At 41.6% G+C, this 25,871-nt stretch overlaps 1 protein-coding gene and 3 non-coding genes across 5 annotated transcripts in view; 2 read left to right on the top strand and 2 right to left on the bottom strand.

Annotated features, from left to right (window-relative positions):
* The window catches only part of Ss (aryl hydrocarbon receptor spineless), a 158,999-nt gene extending 133,426 nt beyond the window's left edge, over positions 1 to 25,573 (top strand). Inside the window, exons 4-11 of one of the 2 annotated variants that reach the window (XM_072015332.1) lie at positions 4,506 to 4,595; positions 16,419 to 16,628; positions 18,183 to 18,477; positions 18,598 to 18,739; positions 18,814 to 19,281; positions 19,362 to 20,268; positions 21,242 to 21,519; positions 21,878 to 25,573. In XM_072015332.1, coding sequence (XP_071871433.1) covers positions 4,506 to 4,595; positions 16,419 to 16,628; positions 18,183 to 18,477; positions 18,598 to 18,739; positions 18,814 to 19,281; positions 19,362 to 20,268; positions 21,242 to 21,478 — 2,349 coding nt within the window. In that variant the 3' untranslated portion in view covers positions 21,479 to 21,519; positions 21,878 to 25,573. Of the gene's footprint in view, positions 1 to 4,505; positions 4,596 to 16,418; positions 16,629 to 18,182; positions 18,478 to 18,597; positions 18,740 to 18,813; positions 19,282 to 19,361; positions 20,355 to 21,241; positions 21,520 to 21,877 lie in introns of both variants that reach the window. The other variant, XM_072015331.1, reaches the window with a different exon arrangement.
* Trnam-cau (transfer RNA methionine (anticodon CAU)) lies at positions 15,317 to 15,388 on the bottom strand. The gene has a single exon. It is a non-coding gene; the product is annotated as a tRNA-Met (tRNA).
* Positions 15,838 to 15,909, top strand: Trnam-cau (transfer RNA methionine (anticodon CAU)). The gene has a single exon. It is a non-coding gene; the product is annotated as a tRNA-Met (tRNA).
* Trnam-cau (transfer RNA methionine (anticodon CAU)) lies at positions 16,131 to 16,202 on the bottom strand. Its single transcript has one exon. It is a non-coding gene; the product is annotated as a tRNA-Met (tRNA).
* Positions 25,574 to 25,871: the final 298 nt, after the last annotated feature.

The raw sequence follows: 25,871 nt of genomic DNA, 5'->3' as shown, positions 1-25,871 counted from the left end.
AGCGAAGTGGCGATCAAAAGAAACGCGATATCCTTGCAGCGTTAACGTTTTATCCCTATTTTTTCCTTCGTTGAATCTTTCCCCCTTTTTCTTTTTTAATAATACCGCACTTTCACACCGCTTCCTTAATTAATTGTTAATGACCTCGTGCATAAAAAATAATAATAAGGGAATATTGAGTAATCTGCCGTACCGTATAGCGTGCTGTTATTTTGATAACTGTACTTGCAACTCGAACGTTTTCAATTTCAAAGATTGCGGTTTTGCAAAAATTCGAATGTTTTCGCTTCAAGCGCTTATCATTTTCAGAGCTTTTCATTCGCAAGTCTTCCGTTCGATGCATCCAAGCTTACGAAAAAGCATTCGAATTCCAACTAAGTGTCATCCCTTGTACGTTATAATAATAAACAGAAATTCCAATAAATTTCCTATAAACAATAATCTACAGATTCACCGATAATTGCTCATACGGTTAAGGTGTTAACAACGTGCACGAATAGAAAGCAAATTAAAGGAGAAATGGTTATTAGGAAGAAAGAGAGAGAGAGGAAGGAGAGAGTATCGAAGGAGATGTAATTCCGATTGAGGTTATTCGTAGGCTCTGCATACCGAACGATCGTGCCACGGCCCGTGTCCGTGCCCGTGACTTCTAGTTGCATGAGCGAAGAAAATGGAAAGATTTCGTGCGTGAAGTATTATTGGCGACCCGCTAATACACCAGAGTCAAGGTGAGGATGAAGGGGTATTAGAAGTTCACGCTTGGACGGAACACGCGAGTACTCGCACACTCGGCACGCGACTGATTCGCTGCCGGCCAACACACGCGAGAAATAAAAATCCATCGATTTTCTTTTCTGGCCCCTTGTCCTCTCTCGTTTTCACCCTTCGCTGCTCTTCCTGGATCGTGTCAACCGTAAACTCAGCCTCGTATAAACGATACGAGAAATACTGTTCTCCCTTGCCTTCCTCCTCTGTTTATTCTCTCTTATTCTTTATTTTTTTTTTTTTTTTTTATTTTCTTGAATTGTTAATGCGCGAATAAGCAATGTTTAAGCATTTTTGGAAAACTTAATGGTGCAAGAATGCACAAAATGTGAATAATACGGAATACAAAACAGAAATATATAAAAAAGATTCTTTACAATGTTTAGCGAATGAAAGGTATCTCGATAGATTTCGTTTCTCTAGTAAAAATATAAAATTCACATAAACGTGCTGTTACGTCGGCCGACTCTCTACCTAGACCAGGCCACACATCGCGGGCAGGATGACAGCCAGATGTCCGCACATCCTTATTGCGTACCCTTAAGATTCTCAAGTACCGACCATAAATCTCAGAAAATTTTAGCTAAAGTTTTTCAGATCGAACAAAGATCTTTTTACGAAAGCGTTTTCTAAGGTTTATGGTTCGTTTCGGGAAAACACGTGAAAGTTAGTTTTTCACGCGTGCGATGCTTCCTACTACCAACTTTCTATCGAGGGCGGCTAATACCCTTCCTAGTCCACCAACAGTCTTAATAGCCAATAGAAACAATGTCTATTACCCTCACTTTCCCGGCCAAAAACTGTCATCAACAAATCCGATGGTCCCGTGCGCTAGACACACCCTTCTCTAGCTCTCCTCCGACACAGCATTGTCACTTTCAAAGTAGTTCGTTTTCGTCGTCAGAACAATCAACAAGTCTATAACGGTTCCACCCTTAAATCAGTCGGTATTGAAAAGTCTAATTGCATACATCCAGAGTTCTGACGAATAAAGTCGCTTAGTCTGACGAATTCATTGAGAGATATCGTAAAGTCGGGTCGAATTTCTGTAACGCATTAACTGTATTCATCGCCAAATAATTTGTGACGCTCTTATTATTGTACAATCTATTGTTGAATATACACGTTATTCATTGAACCACCCCTGTTATCTTAATCGAAACAAGGGGAACGACTCTTTCGCGGCGTCGATTACACGAATCGTAGCGAGAATTTACGCCTCTCGCTGACGCGTTTTCCTCGCGACCGCGTCTCTCCGCAAACGGTCGTAACGCGTGCGTTGAGTAATAACGAGGAAATTTCTAATTTTCGTTTTGTCAAGATCTTCTGTTGCTCGACAGATTGGACTTTGAATATTAATATTATTTGATTAATAATTGAATATTATTTTTATGAATTCTTATTTCGTCTCATTCGTGGATCGTTTGACCTTTTTTTATTCATTTTTAGTTTATCAGAGTCTTCGATTGGTTGGAAGATTTTACTTCGAATATTGGTTTGATAAGTTGGATTGACCAAATTTTCATTAATTTTTATTTTATTAGCATTTTTCTTATCGTTGGATGGGTTTAGAGGAGGATGCAATCGCGCCGATTAGACGGAATCCCACGGGGGATGGCACGGTTTACAGAAATGGCCATGTCGGCCATTTCGAAGGGAAGAAGCGTAGGCAGGCAGCGAGAAAATCCTATTACAGCTTATATTCGTGGTACAGGGGGTTGATTGAAGCTCGGGGAAACTCGCCCTCCACGCGGATCCGTATTGACGCGAGCGGCCAGAGAGAAACCCACCCTCTGGATCAACCAATCAAATCGCAGCATCCGTCGCGCATGCGATCGCTTCGATAGCCATCCCCCGACATTATCGGTTATGGTGTCCCTACTCAGTCGGTAGACCTTGGCGAATTTCTCGATAGTTGGAGTATTTCAATTCGCAGCCTTCCGATCCTCTGACATTGAATTCGGATTAATTCGCAAGGATTCAATTTCGAAGCGTTCGCTTTCTGCTAGAGCAAACTGGCGCACGGGTTGTCTCTTAGACGTCATACGCGATCCCATGGACTGTCTTTACCGTTAAATTGTTGAATCTCGCACTGAATGTTAAATTTTGTTTAAGCTTAGAATTTAAGTCGTAACAAATGAGGATCAGCTAAATTAAAGTAGCTACTTTGAAGTAAAGCTATTTAAGCAAGTAGTTCTACTACAATAAATGCCGAGTCAGCCACTGAAGCTGATGTCAAGTTATTCATCGGTGACCAAGTTTATAGACGCAGATTTCATTATGCAAATCATACTTCTTCGAGAAATTTTTCCGCAATATGTGGACATTACTGGAATATTGACAAATTTTCACAACACTGTACGATTTGTAATGCGTTTTATTTGCACGCGCGAACTGCATAAATGTCATAAAGCGTAACAAAACAGAGCAAGTTCGGAAGAATTCAAGTCGAACACTCGATTTGCAAGCGTTCCATTCGAAAACCTTCCAATTCCAAATGATACATTTTAATTATTAAATTCAATTCGAATAACATTTCCCTCAATGTCTTTCAACTGCCAAACGCCAAAAATCTAAAAATTTCCTAGCCCAGAAAAATACAATAGAGCTCGATTGTTCCTATCTATCTACCTGTAAAAGAATCGTCTATTCCATGAAACAACAAATACCTCGAAGCTAAAGCAAAAGAAAAATCTTTTATAAATTAACGCGAGGAGGTCTGAGTATCAGAGTTCTCTTCATATTTCCGACCAATAAAACCAGTCGGACGTAGTACCTGGCACGGGCACCTACGGCAACGGGTCGAAATAAAACAAAACAATACACATTTAGCTCGGGAAACGGGCTAGCAGACAAGTACTTTAAACGACCGATTCCCCCGCACTCGTTTCTAGCCTCCGACCGTTTAAACTAGGACGGATATTTCGGGCTTCGATACGGCCGTTCGAGTTTCTAGCTCGTTTTGGTATTCGAAAGCCACCACACCATCGGCCACGTCGATAAATGGGGAAACTTTCCGGAACGTTTTCGCCCCGGCCAGCAATTCCCCGTTTTTCGGAAAGGAAACGAGCACTCGTTGTGCAACTCCTTTTCTAGAAGTGAATTATCGCTACAGAGAATTTTTTTTTTTTTCTCTCTATTCGTTCCCTTTTTTTTTCTTTTTTCTTTCTTTCTAATTTCGTATCGTCGATGATCATGGGATATTATATCCGGGTTCGATAGTAAATTGATAAATTACAACTCGTTAGTTATTAGACTCCTGTCGAAACCTTTTTGCGGTTTTATATCGAATAGTATAATCAACTGACTTGTAGTTTCTATCAGGTTGAAACATATGTAATGTCCGAAAGTTTTTGAATCTTTCCTTTCAATAAATATTTGTGATTTTGTAAAACATTTTGTAAAACATTTTGTGTATCGTTTTAAACCTGAGAATTCTTCTAGAATTCAGTGTAGTCTGAATCGATAAAATCGGATATTTCATATGCGTTGTAACTTGTAAAATTGACTCGACAAACTTGTTTCATCATTAGCCTTGTTTTTATTATACAACGAAATTTATTACCGCTAATAATTGATAGCTTATTTGTATTTTTTTCTTTTTTTTTTTTTTTTTTGCTAATAATTCTGCGTAACTCAATCGCGCGAGACAAATGTGACAATAAACGTAGCCTAGGGAGTATCGATGGAATGTTTATTGAACCTCCAGTAATATTTGCAAAATAATTCGTCTGTTACAGGCGCTGAACGGGTTCCTGCTCATACTGACCTGCGACGGCGAAGTGTTCTTCGCCACTCACAGCATAGAAAGTTACCTTGGCTTCCATCAGGTACTTCCGACATTTTCTTTCCACTTTAATTATCCAAAGTTAAATAGCCAACCCTTGAAAGAAAGTAAGCTTCCCAAGAAGCAAGTATTCATCACGAGCAAGTTTTTAGTTTTTTAACGTATTATTAGTAGTCCGGTTGCAGTGTAATTTCAGCCACAGTACCTACACCCTCGGTGTTGGTTTATCTTCTCATGTCCACACCCAACACTCGCTGGTCACGCCAGGTCCGTCAACTTCGTTCTACGTGTCACGTTTACGCAATCATCATCCCCCTTGTCCGAGCTAACGCTGCTTTTTCCCCTAGTACACCATGGACGTACATTTTTCAGTAGACTTTCGCGATTATCTAGTCTAGTTAACGTTCAAATAACTCGTATATATCGTACCTATATAGGCTCTGTTCGTGATTAGGTTTCTTCGAATATTGGAGATCCTTACAGATAATTTGATATAATTGGATATACATAATTATAGAAAGGTCGAGGCGATGTAGGAACGGTATAATTTATTCTAAAATGCCTGTTACGTTAATTCATCGTCGAATAGTTCCTTCATGCTGTATATATTTTAATTACTCGTAATAGACAATTTAGTCGAACGATTCATCTTCGTTGTACATTGGCACGAATAGGCATTGGAATTTATTATCACGTCGAACGAAATGTGGTTGTCCGTCATATTCAACGAGCATGATTATAATTTAGGATGTTGATACGTATTCGTATCTTTACGAACATGTGCTACTGTGGCATCAACTTTCTGCAACACCTCGTGTATGAATAGTTAAAAGCTTCGAATCATATAGAGAAAGGGAAGATTGCCACGATTTTAAAAGTGCATGCAAAATATATGAAAATAAAAATATTCGTCGAAGAAGAAAATATTTAGAAAATTGATAGAACCAAGTGGGAAATTTTCTATGTTACAACTTGGTACTTCAAGTATTTTGAATACTTTTGCGCGTCATGTACATTCTGTACTTTCTTCGGTGCTTAAATTTCCCACAAATTCTTCGTAATAATAATCCTTGTAATAGTAATTTGTAATAAATAACAATCCTCGTCAGCCATCCCGAGTCTACACGCTCTACATTCGTCCTAGAATTATTTCACTGGTCCTTAGCTACTTTAGAATCGCTCCTAATTCCATAGATGCTCGACGAATCACGTTAGAACGATGATGACAGTGGTCAGAATTAGAATAACGAGCACGGAGGGTAAATAAGCGCGGCAAAATCAGGAGAAGGAGCGGATTAAAGGGAAAAGAAGCCATTTGCCTCTCTATCCGGAACAGAGCGATATCGTTCAACCCCCGGTGAACGCGTTCCAAAATGCGATCTGCACGCAGGCATCCAGCACGCACGCGAGTGTAACGAAGATAGTAAAAAAGGAGGCATTATGATTGGAATAAAGGAGAAACGAAAGAAAAAGAGCGGAGAAGCGAAGGAAAAAAATGACGGATGATGATTTCCCGACACACGATGACTGTATGAGCTGAAACGCACGCGAACGCTTTTGTGCATAGGATCGTAATTGCAGGAAACGACGGATGATGATTTTCCGATCCGATGATCTCGCGTCTCCAACAAAAGGGGGAAACGCGTTACAATCTCGCGTTTCTTGTAAACAAATTTCAAGGGACGATCGCTCGGAACCGAGCACGCTTTTCCTCGTTCCCATCGCACGCCCTTCTTACGATGATTTTCAATTGCTCCTTGAGAACTCGGAGTTCTTCCGATTGTTCTACGCGCGAGCCAGCCAAAAGTCAGATCGATCGGTCCCCATTTTTCACGAAGTTTTCCTGTTCAACGTTTTAAAAAACAAACGACTTATTTTCATGAAATTATTTATCACAGAGGCGTGGTATAAAAATTGAAAAATTCCATGCTAGATTTTAGAAAATTGTGTTCGTAGTCGTCATTTTCCTCCGCACTCCAATTGATGGAGCCGATCAGCGTGGCTTCTGAGAGATTCGCATATATCGTATGCCTGGAATTGAATTTTTCTGAAATTTGTATAAAAGTCTCGATGGCGTTTCTCTCTTTGCTTCTAAGAATGCTGTATTTTCATGAATTTCTCGACTAATTTTTCGAATCAAATGTCTGGAATCTCGATAAAAATATCGATGGCGCCTTTGAAATGACAAGTACGTATCTCGGAGCTCAAGACCAGATTCTCAAGAATACTCAAACCCGATGGAAGCCACGAAAGTTTGGCTCCGCCAATATATTTGCAAGAGTCACGAGTGTTTTTAACTTTAGAGTTTCGATTAACGATACGCCTGTAACGTATGCTAAGCCGCTTAATCGCATTTACCGGATAATTTGTTTATATAAGAGAAGGAAAAATCGGAGCAACCGGGTCGGAGAGAATAATTCCTCGGCTCTTGACTTCGCGGCAGTATTCATTGAGATGTAACTGGGCACGCAAACGGTTCACACACACGTCACGATACACGGTTAACGATGATTTTTCCTCCGATTGCGGTATATTTAAGAGAAACGAAGTGTATCGCGACTAATAACCGACGCAGTGATTTTCTCCCAGGCTGAATTTTCGTTTAACTCTTACCCCCTTTCGTCTTCCTCTTAATAAATTACCGATAAACAAATAACAAAAATGCTATACTTATATACTACAAATAACAAAAATGCTATACTTATACCTACCTAACAATTACTTGAGTCTTGTAACAACGTCAAAATATAGACTCCGTTCTCGTTTTATAGGTTGCAGAACTACCCGCTTAGAAAACTCGCAAGCATTATTCAATAGTGTTCTCTTAAATCCTAATAAAGAGGAGGAGATACGCATGGTAATTTTCACGGAACGAGTGGCAATTTTACTCCAGAAATATCTCTCGAACCTGTTTGACAGGGAGAAGAATCGCTTCAGAGAAAATAACCGAGAAGAATATGATATTTCTCACTTGTACTCAAACTAATTAACTTCGCTTTTAGAAATTTTCGAAATCTTATTAGCGAAGCATTTGGTCGATACGCGTCTTCGATAATTTCATCGATTTTCTCTACCGTTTATTTCGTAGAGTTAACCGACTTGGCGAATAAGCGGCTCAAACCAGATTCTATTATACTCACAATCGCAATTTCACGTATTCTCCATTTCGACCCTTTATATCCTTTCCTAAACCTACCCAACCGCAGATTTCCTTAGAGTTCGTTCTTGAGTACGATAAGTTCACCCTCCGACCTTTCGTTTAAGTTATTGCTTTTATCCAACGTTGGTCACGGGGCCCGGTGCAAAGGCTCGTGGAGGATCAGAATCGGTTCTATCAGGCCAATTAAGCCGCGTACCAGCTCTGTGAACAATCCCACCCCCATTGTGTTTGCTCGACCACCCCCTGCCGCGGTTCCAGCGCAACGCTTTTTCCCTCGGTTTCTCGCGTGAGATATCGAACTAAAGAGCAACGCGAAGTGTTGCTGGCCGGTGAATTACCGCGAGGAAGGTTGTTGCGGGGCGGACGCTGTCATTACGCGGTTTTTCCAGCGATTCGAGCTTCGAGGGTGGGCGAACAACAGGGGCCGACCCGGCTCTGCAAAGTTACAGGTCCGTGTAATCGCGTCATCCGAAACGCCCTGCGATTACGTCGCGTCGGATACACGGTCATCGAGTCGGGAAATCATCGAGTCGGCTCTCTTTCTCTCGTTACCGAGCCGTGCAACTCTGTTTGCGTGCCACGTCGCGTTTCAATGAACGCGCCTCTAGCGGGAGATGCGGAGGACCTACTCGGTGCGATTCTTTGACGATTGTATTTTACAGGTGTTTCGCGTATCCAAGTTTTCTAGTATTCAAATTGTTCACGTTTTCTATCGTTTACGTTTTTCGACAACTACGTATCAGACGGAGATGAAGTATCGTGATTTCCTAACTCTGGATTTATTAATTTTTCAAAAGATGCGGACGAGAGACTAACGTAAGATTTCGTAGAGCGATATCTGTCAGAATATCGTGTGACTTGTCCAAAGACAAATTGTCTCTTTTGTACCTTTTTCGTAATTGAGAAGATTTATCCTGTCGCGGTACGTTCAAGTGGCGCGTTCGTCTTCCACAAACGTCAGGAAAATATAAATGAACAAATGGTTTATTTTACGAACTTGTCTCTGCTTTGTAATACTCGATCGAACTGTAACTAGTACTACACATATTCAACTTGTGTCTACTGTGTCTCCTTGTATGCTATCCTATTCAACAAATAATTGAAATTAGTATTTATGTTTTTACGTGCACAAGCTGTGTTTAACGACACTTTATTTCTATCCACTTCTATTACTCGCCTACTTATTTTTCTCCCCGACTGTATTGACCCAATAATTTGCGCTGTATCTCGCATGGACCAAAGATACCAAGACGAAACTCTGAAACGGACTACCCTGAGGCCGGTTCCCATTCGAAATCAATCGACAGCGTTAAGTTTAAACTCTCGTCTGGAATCCTCGAGGGGGGAAGCTTGGCTGCTCGTTCGCACGCGCTGAATTATGTGGCACATTTTGACAATTAATAGCCGTTAATGAAGATGCGATCTCGAGCCTGACCCGCGGCTATTCCTCTCTCTCTCCCTCCGCCTCCTTCCACTTTGTTTCGGGCCACTTTGTTAGGGAGATATAACACAAAGGAGAATCGAGGGGGTGGAAGGGCGCGTCATAACTCTGCGGGCGTAATTGAGAGCTCAACATTCGGTATACGCGGCGTTCGAGGTCGCATTATCGCGTACACCGGAGCTGTGCTGGCGCAAAAATGCGCGCATGTTCTCGTGCTGCGAGCCAGCAAGAAGATTTCATACGCGCGCGCGCGCGCGAGCGCCGTGCAAGAAAAAGACGGCGTGGGGGAACGAAGAAGAAGGCGGACGACTCGGGCGGCATTCGATAATTAATGCGGCCCGCGGATTAATTATTATTAGCCGGCTGATTTGTTTCAATTTGTAGAGGGTCCTTTGATCGCGCCGAATCGTGTTTCCGTCGATTTTACCCGGCGTCCTGGCTGATTTATCTCAGCGGTTCGCGTCCCACGGGATTTACGCGAACGCGATTCGTTTGGTGTCGTTCTCGTCCTCGTAGAGGATGGTTGATGGCTACGTGTTTCGCAGGTGGACCAAATCCTCTGCAACTTTTAATTTTCCACTTGACTTTTGCGTCAACGTGTCACAATTTGATGCCTCGCCGTGGAAATTTTGGGTTACGTTTTTTAATACGAGTTGTCTAAATTTCTGCAATTTTTATCTTTTCTTTTTCTTTTTTTTCTTTTTTTCTTCCTGTCGCTTGTAGAAAAGTTTTTGGTGCTCGAAATTGTGATAGCTTTAGATTAAATGATTTCAACATAACTTGTACGGTATACGTATTATTTATTCTGTGTCGTATGTACATTTTATGAAGAGACAGACAGAAAACAAAGTGCGTATTGTTTGCGAAGAAGGTACTCTTCGTGAGAATATCGTCTGCGAGTAGTTTGGTAGATTAGACCCGGTGATTCCTACCTTGCAGACTAAGAACATTCAAGTAGATCTTCGACAACTGGTAGAACAACATGTGGCTGTCTGACCGAAGACATCGGTAGAAACTGAATGAGAGATACGATTGAACGAAACAATGCGTGCGAGTTGTATCAAAAACAAATACACTTGCCAAAGTACGATACAATATCTGAAATGTTTGAAACTTTCTGAAAATTGCTATAATAGTGTGCTTGAACATGCCTGTGATAGCCGCATGAATCTTCCTCAAAGCGTTCGGGATGTTCAAAGATGTTGTCGAGTGACGAATTTTATGAAATCGAATCTGATGTTCGTGAGGGCATCGCTCTTGTCATCGTCGTTGCGCGTCCGAGAAGAGGGAGACGACTGTGAAACAGGACGAGCAGACAGGACACAGAGACGACGGTGAAAAATAAAAGAAAAGGAGAAAATAGAGCAAAGTGAGGCGAGGCCTTTCGCATTCTTCGCAGGAATGTAAATCAAGCCTGCCAAGGGAGCGGGACCGCTTCGATGCCGGCGGGGGTGCGCTAGCGTCTCCACTAAATAATTACAAGCTCTTAATTAACGACGAGGGTCGATCGTAAAGCCATCCACGAGTCGGCCGCTCCGTCCCGCGGATGCATGTTTCGAGATTATTTAAACGAGCAATGGTAACAAACGTTACCGGACCTTACCGGCAAAACCGCCCGTCGCTGCTAACTGGCCGCGCCACAGACGAGAAGAAGACCAAGAGAGAAGGTAGAAGGAGAAGAGATCCATGGGGAAAAATAAATGTGAGCGTAGCCGGGGCCTCGTGCGGAAAATAAAAGAGGGCGGGGTCAACGTATTTTGCGGGAGGCTCGTTCCTCGAACCCGAACACCGACACCTCCGCTTCCAACTTTTTTCGTTCTTCGACCTTGCGTCTCGCGTCCATTAGACATTTTTGCAAGACTAACCGAAGTTGCAATAATCGCAGTTGATGTGACAACTTGTCGTGTTTCTATCGATGTGTTTTTGATAGTACGTTGCAGTAGCAGGAACCGCGCTAGTTTTTCTCTTCTAGATGTTGATAAGGCTAGACAAAAGGGACTTGTTTGATTGAACGAGTGACGTTTCTATCGAATATTGTTGGACGATGTTAGCAACCGTGTAATAATAGCGATGAAAATTTTCGTTTATGTGGATATTAATCAGCGAAAGCGACGAACGTGGACCAGCTTCTTGTACATTAACTTAGGTACTTTTACGTCTGTACTTCGCGATAAACTAGAAACCGCTCGTGTAATTCGAAATATACATACTGCTGTTTACATCATCATATAATACGCAGTCGTGTAACGAGAACAAATTTTCGATAATGTGAACGATTTGCACGCATGATGTAACGGCGTAGCGTACGAGCCTTTTGGTAGCCGCATCGATCGACTCCATAAATTAGAAAGCAGAAAGAAACGAACATGTTGCGAACACCATTTCTTAAATTCATCTTGAAATTTGCCATCCTCTTACAACAAATTGCAAATAATTCACTTCTAAAGAGTTGGACGTTAATCCTAAACGCTTCAAGTAACGAAATTGAGAAATTGACAGAAAGCGGAGCGAATCAGTTTTGATTTTGAGAGGCTCTCATATCGATTTGTAAAGGCACCTGGCGCAGTATAATATATTAAATTCGTACGATAATAATGGACAGGTTTGCGAAGTTTCAAGTTACTCGAACCTATGTAAATTGTTCGATTTCAGGCAACTTGACTAATCCGAACGAAGCCTGTAGAGCGCTCGGAACGCAATAATGGAAAGTCGAGGGTAACGACGTAACGAGCAAGATCTCGAAGGCGGCGTGGTGGCAGGACGCGGCTATCGGGCGTCGATATAATTCCATAAATCACGCGTCGCCGGAATAAATCACGTATTAATGAAAATTACACGTACGCCCGTGGCCGAGGCTTGATATACGCGGGCCTGGGACCGCGGACGGGAATAAAATTGGCCGAGCCATGTTGGCGGGGCGGAATAAAGGGCAACGCGGAGCAATTACACGTCGAGCGTGTCCCAATGAAGTATGGCCGTTGCCTGGCTCCTCGATTACCACGGAAATCCTGTGTAGGAAGGGTTTAATTAAAATTAGAGCAAACGGAACGCTCAGCAGGGTTGCGGACTAGGGAAAGCCACAAGGCAGATCCACCGAGATCCCTGAATTCATCCAGGACCCTGTGGCGAACCGACCAGACCCTTCCACGGGACACTCGCCTCCCTTTCCAACGAGGAACGTACACGCTCGCGACTTCGCGCTGCGTTCCTCCTATATTTATTGAGAGATCGAGTTTTATGGCCGACCATGCACCAGACGCCCGACGGAGCTCGCCGATACTCCTGTGTCTTTATGTTTCCTTCGTTTCTTCGTATTTTGTGCTTCGCCTCTTGCTTCGGTATCGACATACTTTTCCGAGAAAGTAGAAGGTTGGAGTTGGCAGCGGAGAATTTCTATCGAAGAAGATGTGGTGTGGGTTTATACCGAACTTGAGCTCACAGTGCCATAATTTTGTACAAGACTATAGAATACTACGTTTGCAGATATTTTACAAAATCGCTTTAATTTAATTTCGAGGTTTTCATAGTGATCCAGAGGATAGTGTATAATTGGTTGGAATTGAAAATGTGCGGTTGTAGTATGCATTTGCGTTTCTTGGAGTTTCTCTATTGGAAATACCATACGGTATGAATTCTTGTCGAATTACATGGTATAATTTAGTACAATACCGAAGTTCTCCAAAATATATTCCTTCTACATTTTTCATAAAATATTCTTAATTTCATAACTTGTACAGTGGTGAGACAAACATCAAACGGTGGGTAAGATATCGCATCACGAACTGGAAGAAAAATTGTCTAGTTCGAATTGGAAGAAACTAAATACAAGTTAGAAGAAAATAATTTTAAACAGAATCTGAAACACTGTTTCTCTTTGTCCGTTCTAAATATCTGCTTGGTGGGATAGCAAATTTTTCAGCAATGTAAATTCTACCCCCGAAGAAGCTGGAATCGATAACAACGATGTTGTGTCAAACGTTTCTTGTTGCGACTTTCGCTGGAACAACTTAATAGAAGACTGGCATTTTCTTAAAAAAAATACGTCTTTCGGTTGAATAGACGGGCATCCTATTATCGTCCACGAGTAATATCGTAACAGAAGGATGGTGTGAGTAACATGGAAGTCGTGAGATCCGTGCACCGGCGACACGAACGTTACGAGAAGGTGCAGCTACGTGCAGCTACGCTGTTCCGCCTATCGGAAATGCAACGTAGTACCTCGAAAGCTCCCGTTCTCTTCTATCGCGTGATTTATTATATTATTCCCGGTTAACCGAGCCCTCGAACAACTATGACCAGCTAATGGCCTATCGCGACAATTCGACCAGCGCGCTTCCTTCGAGGTTAACGCCAGCCATCGTCGAAATTATGCGATCAGCTTTCGTACCTTCTCTCCAACTTCTTTATTCTCTGAACCGACGATAAATATGATTTAAACTTCGTGCAACGGAGAAGATAGACAAGGCGCGTGAAGGCTTCCTGAAAATTTTAGTTTAGTGGCAAATGGCGTTTAATTCTTCAGAAATTAAACGATTGATCTGTGTAGCTCAATTACTGCACCGTGAATTCAACTTTGGTAGAATATTATTTTCCGTAGAAGAGCCTCCTCTCTACTTGTTTTATCTGTTTCTTCGCTGACAAAACTAGAGATAAGACTGAGGCCTTCACGCAGAATGTTTAACTACCAAAAATCTTTGGTCTGTCCATTAGCAATTAAAATTCGATCTCCGAACTTCCATAATGGTCCACCTAAAAATATTCCTTCTCTCTCGTCGAAGAAACGTGAAACGGCGTTGAATCCTTTCTCAAGGAATATTTACAAATCCCATCATGAAAAATCTTTACTTTTATTGTTCACTATCTACTCTAATAGAAACTCGATCTCCGCTTACAAAAGTAACATATAAAAGTTATCCTCAACCTGCCATCGCCCGTCCGCTTAAAAATGTAAGCACCATCGCCGCTATGCCTTCTCGTTGCATAGATAACACTTATCCGCCGAAGGGAGCCCATAGCCTCGGCCTCTTCATATAGAAACACCGCTAAGCGCCAGCGCCTTCCTATTTCTACGAGAGGAGCTTACACGTTCGTTGAGTCTGTAGCAAGGCGAGCCCGCGTCCGTATCATTTCCACCTGGTGATTTATTACGTTATTCCAGGCGTTGAAGGCCGGACAACCGTGGCCACGTATGGTGTAGCAAAGCCGGGGCCCTGTTAATTCGATCTATTTTCTAAGCTTGGCTCGAAAGGCTTACGGTGCGTGGTGTCGGATCCGATTATATCCGATCGGCGTTCATACGCGCGCGAAACAGAGAGAAAGAGAGAGAAAGGAGGGAAGAGTTATTCTCGTTCTGGTCGTTTTTCTTGAACGAAGGAACGAGGAAACTATGGGTTTCTCGTGCGCCAACGGGGCTCATCGTCCGTCGCTGCCTAGCCCGGATTAATTATGCGCGATAAAGTGCGTTGGACACGTGTAGTTACATGTGCCGTACGTGCGCCTATGTCGCCGTCGCGACGTCACGACCGATCAGATATTTCCTGAAATAATGCCGCTGCCTCTGCCCGTCCCTTTTCTCCACCCTGGCCGCGTCGACCGTCTGATCGTTCGGGGCAGTTTTAACTGTCTACCGCATTGCATTCGGGGGTTGTTGGAGAAATTATTGTGTACCAGGTTCTTCGACGTTCCGTTCGATGTTTCCTATTTACCTAGATTAAACCACTGGATATGCTTCTGAGTCGAAGATAATAGCTTCAAAGAGAGTTTCGTTGAATGTTTGTAAATGGGTTTTTTTTTTTTAGATTTTGTACTAAAATAATCGTATTCAGCATAAAATATCCAAATGTAAGGATGTGTCCGAACGAAGAATAAAGTTTTCAACGCTTCATTAAACGCTCGTAGATGATCTATTGAAAGCTGTGCAGTTTCTGTGTCTGGTAATTTGCAATGTTATTTTAAGAAAATAAAATGACGTAAGCGGTATAATTAATGATGTAATGCAGTGAATAAGTATTTATAAAATCACAGTCAAAACTATATAACAGACACGTTTCTGTGATAAAAGAAAATTATAGAAAGTTTATTTGGCAAAGAAATTGAACAAAGTATGTCTATTATGAGTGTATAAGAAGAAATTTAAAAAAAAAAAGATATTTGATCGACTTCCTAGCAGAGCGTGGTTTCGATCCACGGACCTCTGGGTTATGGGCCCAGCACGCTTCCACTGCGCCACTCTGCTGTTGTGTCAGACACATCCCTAAAGCTGTTTTTATAGCATTTACAGGGGGTGAAAGTAAAATAGATCAATAACTTCGAGTTATAAAAATTGATATCGTACTATGAAGTTATTAATGATAAAGAGGCATAAAAGCGTACAAGACAGGGAGCTTTCTTAAACGTTACATCCACGTAACATTCGTTACGAAACTTTGTTATTGAAAACATAAAATACACTATGTGTTGCAATATTTTTTTATGTAACAGATAATAACGCATTCTATCAAGAAATATCATCCTTCTACGTATGTGAAAATGTGAATGGCCAAATTTAGAGTCTGACGAAACGAAATATACTTACATTGTACATTTTCAAACATAGAATTATAAAGGTACATAACTAAATTTATGAAAATTAAATTGTTTAAGATCCAATCTCGTGAAAAGTTATTAAGAAACAACCCTCAACGAAGCAGAGTGGCGCAGTGGAAGCGTGCTGGGCCCATAACCCAGAGGTCCGTGGATCGAAACCACGCTCTGCTAAGAGTTGATTGATTCTTCATTTCAATCTTTCTTTTTTTTTTTTTTTGCTTGACCATACTCCTGTGACCTGCACACTTCTACGGCCTACTCTTACCATTAAAATTTAGTTAACATGCGTAGAATTAAAAGAAAAATTATAAAGAAACTTCGGACAAACCGGCTACAAGTAAGTTTTAGTAAAAAGATTGAAAAAAAAAGTTCTCGGGGGAAATCAACCCCCTTAGCAGAGCGTGGTTTCGATCCACGGACCTCTGGGTTATGGGCCCAGCACGCTTCCACTGCGCCACTCTGCTTCGATGTTAAGCTTTCTACAAAATTTCAGCGTGTTGCAAATTTCCATTTTTACTCATTTAATTACCTTCTCTAACGTTGATCTATCGTTTTGCATATCCTACGTTACCACGAATAATTCTACATACGCTTTTCTATGATCAACTTTAAAGATTTGTCTTTTAGGCGATGTCCGAGGGAAACTCATTCGTTAACTACCCATTTTTTATTTGTTTCAGTCCGACATCGTCCATCAAAGCGTTTACGAGCTGGTCCACAGTGAAGATCGAGAGGAACTCCAAAGGCAGCTCATGTGGAATTCTTTTCTACCCGCCGAAAGTGCGAGTCTCCCCTTGCACGACGCCCTTTCACCCCAGCACAGTCATCTTCTCGAGCGCAGCTTCACCGTCCGCTTCCGGTGTCTCCTGGACAACACTTCCGGCTTTTTGGTGAGTTTACGGCTGTGTGAATTCAAACGTTACTTCCACAGAATCTATAAAACGCGTTTTCCCTACTTGAGGAGATAACGTTAGGATTGCTTCAAGTTAAAAATTAAAATCGTTTAGTGATCATCGTCATCCAAATAATGTCAAGGTTACTTCAAAATTGTCTGTAGCTTGTTTCAAGGCTATGTCAAGGTTACTCGAAGACTTTGTTCTCTCCATTCGCATATAATTATCACCTAAATATCATACGAAGTAAATTTAGACCTAAAGAGAGAAGCGATTGTGATCTTAAAACCTCTCATCATTGCGAATATTGTTTGGATATTCACGTAACCCAGGAGTGCACGTTTCTACCAGCAGTCGAATCGATACCGAGTCTTTAGCTGTGCGTATCTCGCATGCTTGGTCACAGTTCCATGTTCGTTTAGTGAATGTGCAACGTAATTCTGGTTCATTCATGGAAACCTTCGTACACAGAGTCACGCGAACAAGGATGATCCGTTGACCCATGAGGAGGAACAGTTTCCGTACTGGTATCTTGTCCCGGTATCCCGGTAAAAATCGTTCTCGTTTCAACCCATTTCTAATAGAAGAAAATAGGTTCGAACAAGCGTTACACGATAGGCTGTGTCGCGAGGTATCGATCCGATTTTTACATCAAATTTTCATAATTGCCAGCGCAAGCTGCCCTGCAACTCACGATAATAGAGTTAATTGCGGAGGAGGGAGTCAGTCTCTCCCTTGAACCGTAATTACCGTGTGTTTTCCTCCGGCATCTGGTAGCTGGAATTGCGGCGATCTTTGTCTCCAAGAAGTTGCCCTAAGCTCGTCACATTTTCATATTTTCGTTGTTATTTTCAACGAGCTTGTTATTTTCGTTGCAATTTTTAACTCACCGCTCCGTTCGCATTCACGTTCGTCTATTATCAGTTTGCATAATTCACGTCTTAATCTATTAAAGATTATCGTATTATAAGTATTTCAGTTTTGTGGATTTCGTAAAATTGTCAAATTGAGGGTAATAAATAAAATAAAAACAATATTAGGCGAATCCAGTCTTCGATTGGTTAACACGAATAGTTTAGTCAATTGAACTGGCGAGAATAATCTCACCTGAATTTTGATAAAAACGCAAAACGTTTATCGTACCGCAAAGAAGAACGTCGATTAGGACACTTCCTTTTCGTCGTAAACCTTTTATGATTACAGTTTCATTTTCATAAACGTTAAGGCGGTGATCTTTTTGCATGACTGTCCTATGACCTGGTCGGATTACGAGCTCCTCCTTTTCGTTCTTCTTTATAGCTTTGGGACCCCCTACTTGTCCCGCGTTATACCTCTGTATTTGCTAGCTGTCTGGCGTAAGGTAATTAGTGTTTTGTCGTGCTGCGGCTCGCCAAAGGGTAAACTCGATTTTGTCCACGCTTTGATTTACGTTCCTCCACATGGACGATGGATAACTACCTTTTTTAGTGGACTACTCCGCGAAATCTGCGAGAAAATCATGCCTTTTCTTTCGTTTCGTTTTCTCGTCAATTGAGTCTGTTCTTTTTCCAGCGTTTGGACATCAGGGGACGAGTGAAGATACTCCATGGTCAAAACAGGAAAACGGAAGAGCCGCCGCTGGCTTTGTTTGCTCTGTGCACGCCGTTCGGCCCACCATCGTTGCTCGAAGTTCCGCAGAAAGACGTGATGTTTAAAAGCAAGCACAAGCTCGACCTTGCGCTGGTTTCTATGGATCAACGAGGAAAAATGTTGTTGGGATACTCGGACGCGGAACTCGCGAACCTTGGCGGCTATGATCTAGTCCATTACGATGATTTGGCGTACGTTGCGAGCGCTCATCAAGAATGTAAGCATTGTCTCGTATTACATATTAATATCTCGATATTATTTCGAGAGATTGTATTAAGTTAGATAAATAACACGTAATATTATAGATTCATATGTGTTCTATGATGATAATTTTTAGTATTGAAAACCGGAGCATCGGGCATGATAGCGTACAGATTCCAGAAGAAAGACGGCGGCTGGCAGTGGCTGCAGACTAGTTCCAGGCTAGTCTACAAGAACTCGAAGCCCGACTTTGTCATCAGCACGCATCGGCCACTCATGTAAGTTTCGATTCGAAAACCCGATCAAACACTTTCAATCTTATTAAAATTCTTCTGTCTTTTTAATTTTTTAGGGAGGAGGAGGGTCGGGATCTTCTCGGTAAACGAACAATGGACTTCAAAGTGAGCTATCTGGATGCCGGTCTGACCAACAGCTACTTCTCGGACAGCGACAGCCTCACAGGTTCCGTGATGACGCCGACACTTCCCAGCCAACCGACGTCACAGAGAGTGAACAGGCGATACAAGACCCAGCTCAGAGACTTCCTGTCCACCTGTCGAAACAAACGTACCAAACTGACCGCTCAATCGTCCGTTTCCCCACCCGCCACACCCACTGTCGCATCCGTGGATTACCTCGCGGCTGATACCAGCGCTGCGGCTGCAGTTGCAGCAGCGTACAGCAACCTGAACACGATGTATCCGACTGCTTACGCACCTACTGCGGTCGCAGCAAGCACGGATCCCTCGTTGACCACGTATATTGGTCACACTGGCAACTATCATCAGACTTTGTACCCAGCTACTGCGTTGGACAATAGGTAAGATTTGTCGAGCATTTACATATCAAACCGAGAAGTTCGTAAAACAGAGAATAAAAGATATTCATCTACAAACTCAGGTACCTCACCGCAGCGACGGAAAACCTATTCCAGTACAGGCCTCTGGGCTCCTATTATCCAGAGTACCATACCAGCACAGCGTACAACGGTTTCATCGACGTCTCGCTACCTACCTACGAGACGCATCAACTAACAAGTAAAGCGGAAGAAAAGCTGTACTGTCAACAGCTGGGCGAATCTCCTAAGTACAGCTACGTAGAAACCAGACATCCTAGCAGCGTCAGCGGGTCCCCGTATGCAGCCAGTCCTGTTGCGAGTGCATCCACGATGCATACTGCAACAGCAGACATTAACATCGTCCGTGCTGGTAGCAGGCACTCCCTGGAAGGCGGAGCTTCCTCCAGTAATTCCGCTGGAAGTTCCCCGGTAACCGGACCTACGAACGGCGTACTCACTCCGAAAATAGAGGACGTGAAACCGGAAGTTTACGGAAATGAGGCGCCACGACAAACTGTTCTCATGTGGGGAGCGCCCCCTGCGCGTACTCCACCGAGAAACAACGGCAGCTACAGTCCACCCACGCCACATTCCACCCATTCCTCTACACATTCCACTAACGCTAACGCTGGAGATCCGCTCAAGTCTCTGGCGGAAATGAATTCCATGAACGGCGAGTGCAAATGGCGACAGACGTCGCCAAGCGAGCAACAGACTACCGCGCCCAGTTCACCGAGGACCAAGGCGCAGCCACAGCAACAGCATCAACACCATCAACAGCAACAACAGCCCCAACAGCAACAGCAGCAGCAACAACAACAGCAACAACAACATCAGCAGTACCCAGTGACCACATCTCAGTATCAAGCAGCAGCGGCAGCCGCGGCTGCAGCTGCGGCCGCAGCAGCCAGCACTATCGGATACGCGCACTCGCATCCAGGCCATGGCCACGGGGAAGCGGGCTCCGAGGTATGGCAAGGAGTGCAACACCACCATCACTACCAGTACTATCCCTACCACCATCACCACCCCGCACCACCAAGGCACGCGCCCCAGTGAGTGTCACTGCTGCCTCACCGATTTTAAAGTATACTAGATGAAAGGGATACAGCGAGGTCGCAAAATCGGTCGGCGGTTAAAATTTACAACTTTCAACAAAGGCATTAAGTACGATCACCAATTGGTCTAACCGCAGGTAGGGTCGTACCAATTTCACACGCAAGTACGCACTTGCCTCGGTATTAATTGTTGCGATCATGGAAAGTTGTAAACTTTAACTGCTGGCCGATTTTACGATCTCCCTATATCGCTTCTGTCTACTATAATTCTTCCGATGTATGGAAATGATCTTGAAGTATTCGAATGGCTCTCAGGTCGTAGTTAATCCCTCCAGGATAGCCAAGGTGGAGTAGATGTAGAATTTATTTTATAGAATGATTTTGTTTAGATGAACCGGGAATGTTGGATCGATTTGATTTTATTATAAGTCATCCTCGAGGGGTTAAATAAAAATAATTCCTAGATTTCGAGGAAAATTTATTTATTTAATGTGATAGAGTAAAAATAGTCACGCGAGAAGCGATATAGCTACCTTCGATACCTTTGATATTTGACTGCTGGGCATGCACGTAACAAGTAATGCACAAAACTTCTCTCAAGCGTACCACTATAGATTTAATCATACTCTGCATGTCCACGTTAATTCATTTCTCGGAACGTTTATTTCGAACTCGAACATTTGTTTTCCGTATAATTTGATTTGACTCACTGCACTTAGAAGAAAAGAATTACGCTCACGTCTAAATCGTTGAGAATTAAAATGAAAGTTTTACCAAATGAATTACGAAGAACTATTGAGTTAACGAGGTATATAATAAGAACAGAGATAAATAAGGAAGCGAAAAGGGTTGCAAATAACGGGGAAACATACTTTCGGTTGCAGCACACCCCCGTCAGCTGTGGGAACGGGGACGGGAATCGGCATGGGCATCGGCCCGGACAGCAACACCAGCAACAGCAACGTCTTGTACCACCCACCGCACCACCACCCTCAGCACCAACACGCGGTGGCATCATCAGCGGCGGGAATGGGCCCAACTGTCCCTCAGATTCCAAACCGGACGCCGGGAGTCCTCTGTTGTCCATCTCTGAGGTGACTAACACCCTGCTCAACCAATAGTCTCTTCGTGACCTCAGCATCGCTCCGTTTCAGTGATGAAGGTAATTTCAGGGTCAATTGATGAAGGTAATTTCAAGCTGATCAAGGCGATCAAGTTGTGTGATAATTATCAAACTGATCAATATCATATTTTGATTTATTTCTACGAATCGAAATATAAAGAATTCGTGAATGTTGACAGAGTTAGAGAAAAAAGAGGGAAAGTTAAAGATGCTATATTTTCAACATCTCGATATTTTGTGTATTCTTATACATCATACGTATTCTATATATTTCTGTATATGTCTATAAAACATACACAAACGTTTACAGTATAGTAATTATTACATTTCATAATATTTAATCTGATGATTCTATGTAAAAATGTTTCTCAAATGCCATCGTCTCGACTGTTCACAGGTATCTCCCAGGAGATAGTTTCACCGAGGCGAATCGCAAAACGCGTGACTGTACCATACAGATAATACCGGTTGAAGTTGTTAAGAGTGTTGCCGTATAATGCTGTAACATAACACACTTATTTACAGTTAATGCCCGACGTTGCTACGACGTATGTGCATGTACGCCTTACGTATTACGTTCGTTCGACCGTATTGTTAAGTTTTCGCGAGAGTTCTCCGGGGGTCGTGCAGAGTTTCGAGTCTCCCGCTCGTGGAATTGTGAAACCACGTGAAAGGGTATGATTATGGAGATCCTCGTTGGCTGTATTCGGCTGAAAATCGACATTTACTAACTCGCGAAGCGAGTTTGCGCTATAGGAAAAGATAGCAATTTTCTTGCTAGCCGAAAGATTGTAATTTAAAGATACGTTTGTAATTAACATATCGACAATGTTCGAATTTGTAATCAATTCACTTGGAGTGTGGCTAGCGTGCCCCTTTGATCCCAATGGCAACAATTTTTGTAAGTTTCTTCTATTCCTTGTAATTATTAAAAATAAGCGTGACACGCAGAGGATGTCTGCCTTCCACGAGTATCTTCTCAGGCGAATATTTGAATGGTTCTTGCTAAAGGGACGCGATAACCACACTTCCACCCTTCATCCTTCGAACAGGAAAAAGAGCAATATAGAATTCCGTCGAGGAGCACAAAATTAATTGCCTCGATCGAGCTATGAGAAACGCAACACATACGGAGTTTAGTTTTAAATTAGGCCTGCGTATATTGTGTGATCGTTCTGTACGTACTATCGTTGATTTATTCTTTCTTTCTTTCTTTGTTGATCCTTCGCGACATCGGGTATCAGATTTTATCGGTATTGTATCGCGAAGTATTCTCGTAAGGGGTTAATCCTGTCATTGCGTTTTTGTGCGTGTAATCATTTTTTAATGGAGTACACATGATTCTGTGATATGTGTTAGGTAACTTAAAGTGCGGTATTCTTCTAAAAGATATTTAAGATTCGTGCACGCGTAACTGAAAACGTGGAAAAATCGAAGGTAATTAGACAAACGTTCAATGTTTGCCGCACTTATACGAGGAATCGAATTACAATACCATTGCGAAACATTCCATCTCATATTCCAAATCCTATTATGGATGGACCAAAGTATATAATACGTATTATCAGTGGCAATAAATTAGCTACAAATATCCCCCTCTACATTTATACATTATCATTTTATCATATCGTTAGTTTATTTAAAGCAAAGAAACAACTGGAAGTAATTCGATTCCTGGATCACACTGTTTGCGTTTTCCTATTAAAGAATGTCAAGATGTGGTTGCGTATTCCATTGAACGGGCCAAGACCAAAATTAAGGAAAGAAAAGGGGGAAACTCTCGATTCGGCTGAACAACCTCAGTCTTGCCAATGTTTTGTTAATAAGTTTGTAATTTTTGTACTTAATTAATTTATACGGCTATTTATGTACACGCGCGTAAATCGACGTCTAGCGAAGCTAGGCGAGCCTTCCATAATTTTAGACGTATACTCTCATTTCGCGAACGTAATGTCCATGCTCGGGAAACGAGAAGACTGCGTGAAATTAAAGGAAAGGAACGGAGGTGAAATTATTGGGGGAAGGGTACCGGAAGTCTCGATCGACTTCCCGTGGCATCGAACTGTCCGCGTTTCGAAGAGGAGACCAGAGTGAATTTCTCAATGCTTCGAATCTCCAGGTCGAAATAAGAGGTAGAAAAGAGAAAAACGTGATTTTATTTTGCGCATACATATCAGAACGAAAGGAAGGCGAAGGGAGCGTGTCACAATCCTTCTCTTTCTATTGCAATCTTGATATATATATATATACAAAGAGATATATATGTATACATAAAGATATATATATTGTATTATTTGCTGGTAGGAACAACGTTTAAATTTTACGGATAGCTTAACGATTTTTACGGCTACCGACGAAATCCTCTTTTTTCCTTCCGATCCATGCATCCTTTTGAAACTTTCAAACTACGATTATTCTGTAACTTTACCCTACTTCATATCGTTGTAGTGTTATACAATATACGAAACTATTTTGCTATGATTCTTTGTAAACATCCAATCCGCTGATCGGCTTTGCGACATAAGGCGAATCTGGCGACGCTCGTAGACTTGTTACTGACGTTATTCTTGAAACAGTAGTTCATTTACAATTTTTAAAATCCATTGGCAACGAAGAAAAAGAGGATACGAATTTACCAAAATGTGTTTGCGGGCAAATGATGAAAGAAACATCGACAATAAAAAAAGCTACTAGACATATCAATTTCTATATATCTTTCTCTGGTTGGTGGTTTCAAAGGAAAATCACAAAACGGGTAATAAACAGAATTTCATTGGGAAAAGAATGGAAGACGTCAGTAACGAGTCTCGAGAACCCCATACTGTAAATTCATATCTTCGATCGTAACAGCTTGAAACTACGTTTCTTTGCAATATCGTATGAAGATCTACTATTATAAGTAATTGAGTCTAGTCCACACATAAAGCGAATTAATGATATATCTACTATGCTTAAACTGTGACAATGTTCTCACCAGCGAAGCAACCCCTGCCGACAATCTTGCTTGGTAAACGAATTACCTCTCCACTGTACACATGTATCTATACATAAACCCGCGTTAACAATCCCAAAATCATTCGTCAATCCTCAAATCGAGGTAAAAACGTTTCAGATCCAATTATCTCAATAGTGTCAACCATCGTAACAATATTTTTATTACAAACTCGATAGACGAATAGAAAAGATTTCTCGTATTTATATATGTTTCTCTAAAGACTGCAAAAAATTTTTGCGGCCAATATTTATTGTAAAATTCCAAATAGCTATTAAATAATGTTCTTACGATTTGAGGGTTGACGCCTGGCCGCCCCCTTCTTATTTGATCACAGTGGTGAGAATATTCTGACAGTTTAAGCATACATGTATATTTACTGTATATTTAAATTAAGGTATCTTCTAACGAATATAGATAAGTTTTAGTCGATATAGACGATTCTCCCCATAGTTATCCACATAGATCAAAATACGTACCTTATTTTATAGTGACCGGTATCTGCAGACAACATGCAATTCAATCGTGGCCCTATCGAGTTGGATGACACAAGTGGAAAATTTTTTTATCATCGCGCGTTCTCTATTTTAGATCGAATATAAAGAGCGTTCGATGGAGATCAATAAAACAACATATCACCGAGTGCCTATTTCGATCGAGAGGACTATCAGATCAGTGAGACCAATCTCTGTTGATTTCTTACGATGTAAAAAAAAAATAAATAAGAGGATACTATACTATTACGGATATCGAGAAGAATTGAATAAATGTAAGATAGATACGACGAACTTGATAGTTGATTCCCTCTTTTTCAAAAATCTCTACGTACTAAAAGTAATAAATATTATTACTCGACAAAGAGAAGAATCCTTATACAACAAGATATCGTTATCATATCAATTTTTAAGAAATCCTGATACTCTGAAATTTATCACGATACCTCGATTAAACGACGTTGCTCAATGAAAAAGACAAAATTTACACTTTGCAGATACCTGTATCTCACTATTTGTAAAATTAACTCGACTATCCTTGGGCTTAAACGGATGAGAAAAATGAGAAAAAAGAAAAAGATAAAAAATATAAGAGAAGCCCGTTTTTTTTTTTTTTTTTTTCGGAATACATCGCCTCGTCCTCTGGCTAAGAAAACGTGTTGCATCCTGTTCTGCAGATGTTCTTTTATATATCCGAATGTATCAAAGTGAACACGATAATCATGCCAAACCAAACTTTGACTCTCCTCGATCACTCCATCTAATTTATCTCCGATATATTCTATAGAACCTAATTACTTATTAACACTAAACTATTAAATGCTAAGCTCTACGAAATGAAATTTTAAAACTGTATCAAATGTTTATATGAAATAAATTATAATAATGCAATAGAACGGACGTTC

This window comes from Bombus fervidus, chromosome 13, assembly GCF_041682495.2.
Source record: "Bombus fervidus isolate BK054 chromosome 13, iyBomFerv1, whole genome shotgun sequence".
Taxonomy (NCBI): domain Eukaryota; kingdom Metazoa; phylum Arthropoda; class Insecta; order Hymenoptera; family Apidae; genus Bombus; species Bombus fervidus.
This window is presented reverse-complemented; position numbering and strand designations above follow the sequence as displayed.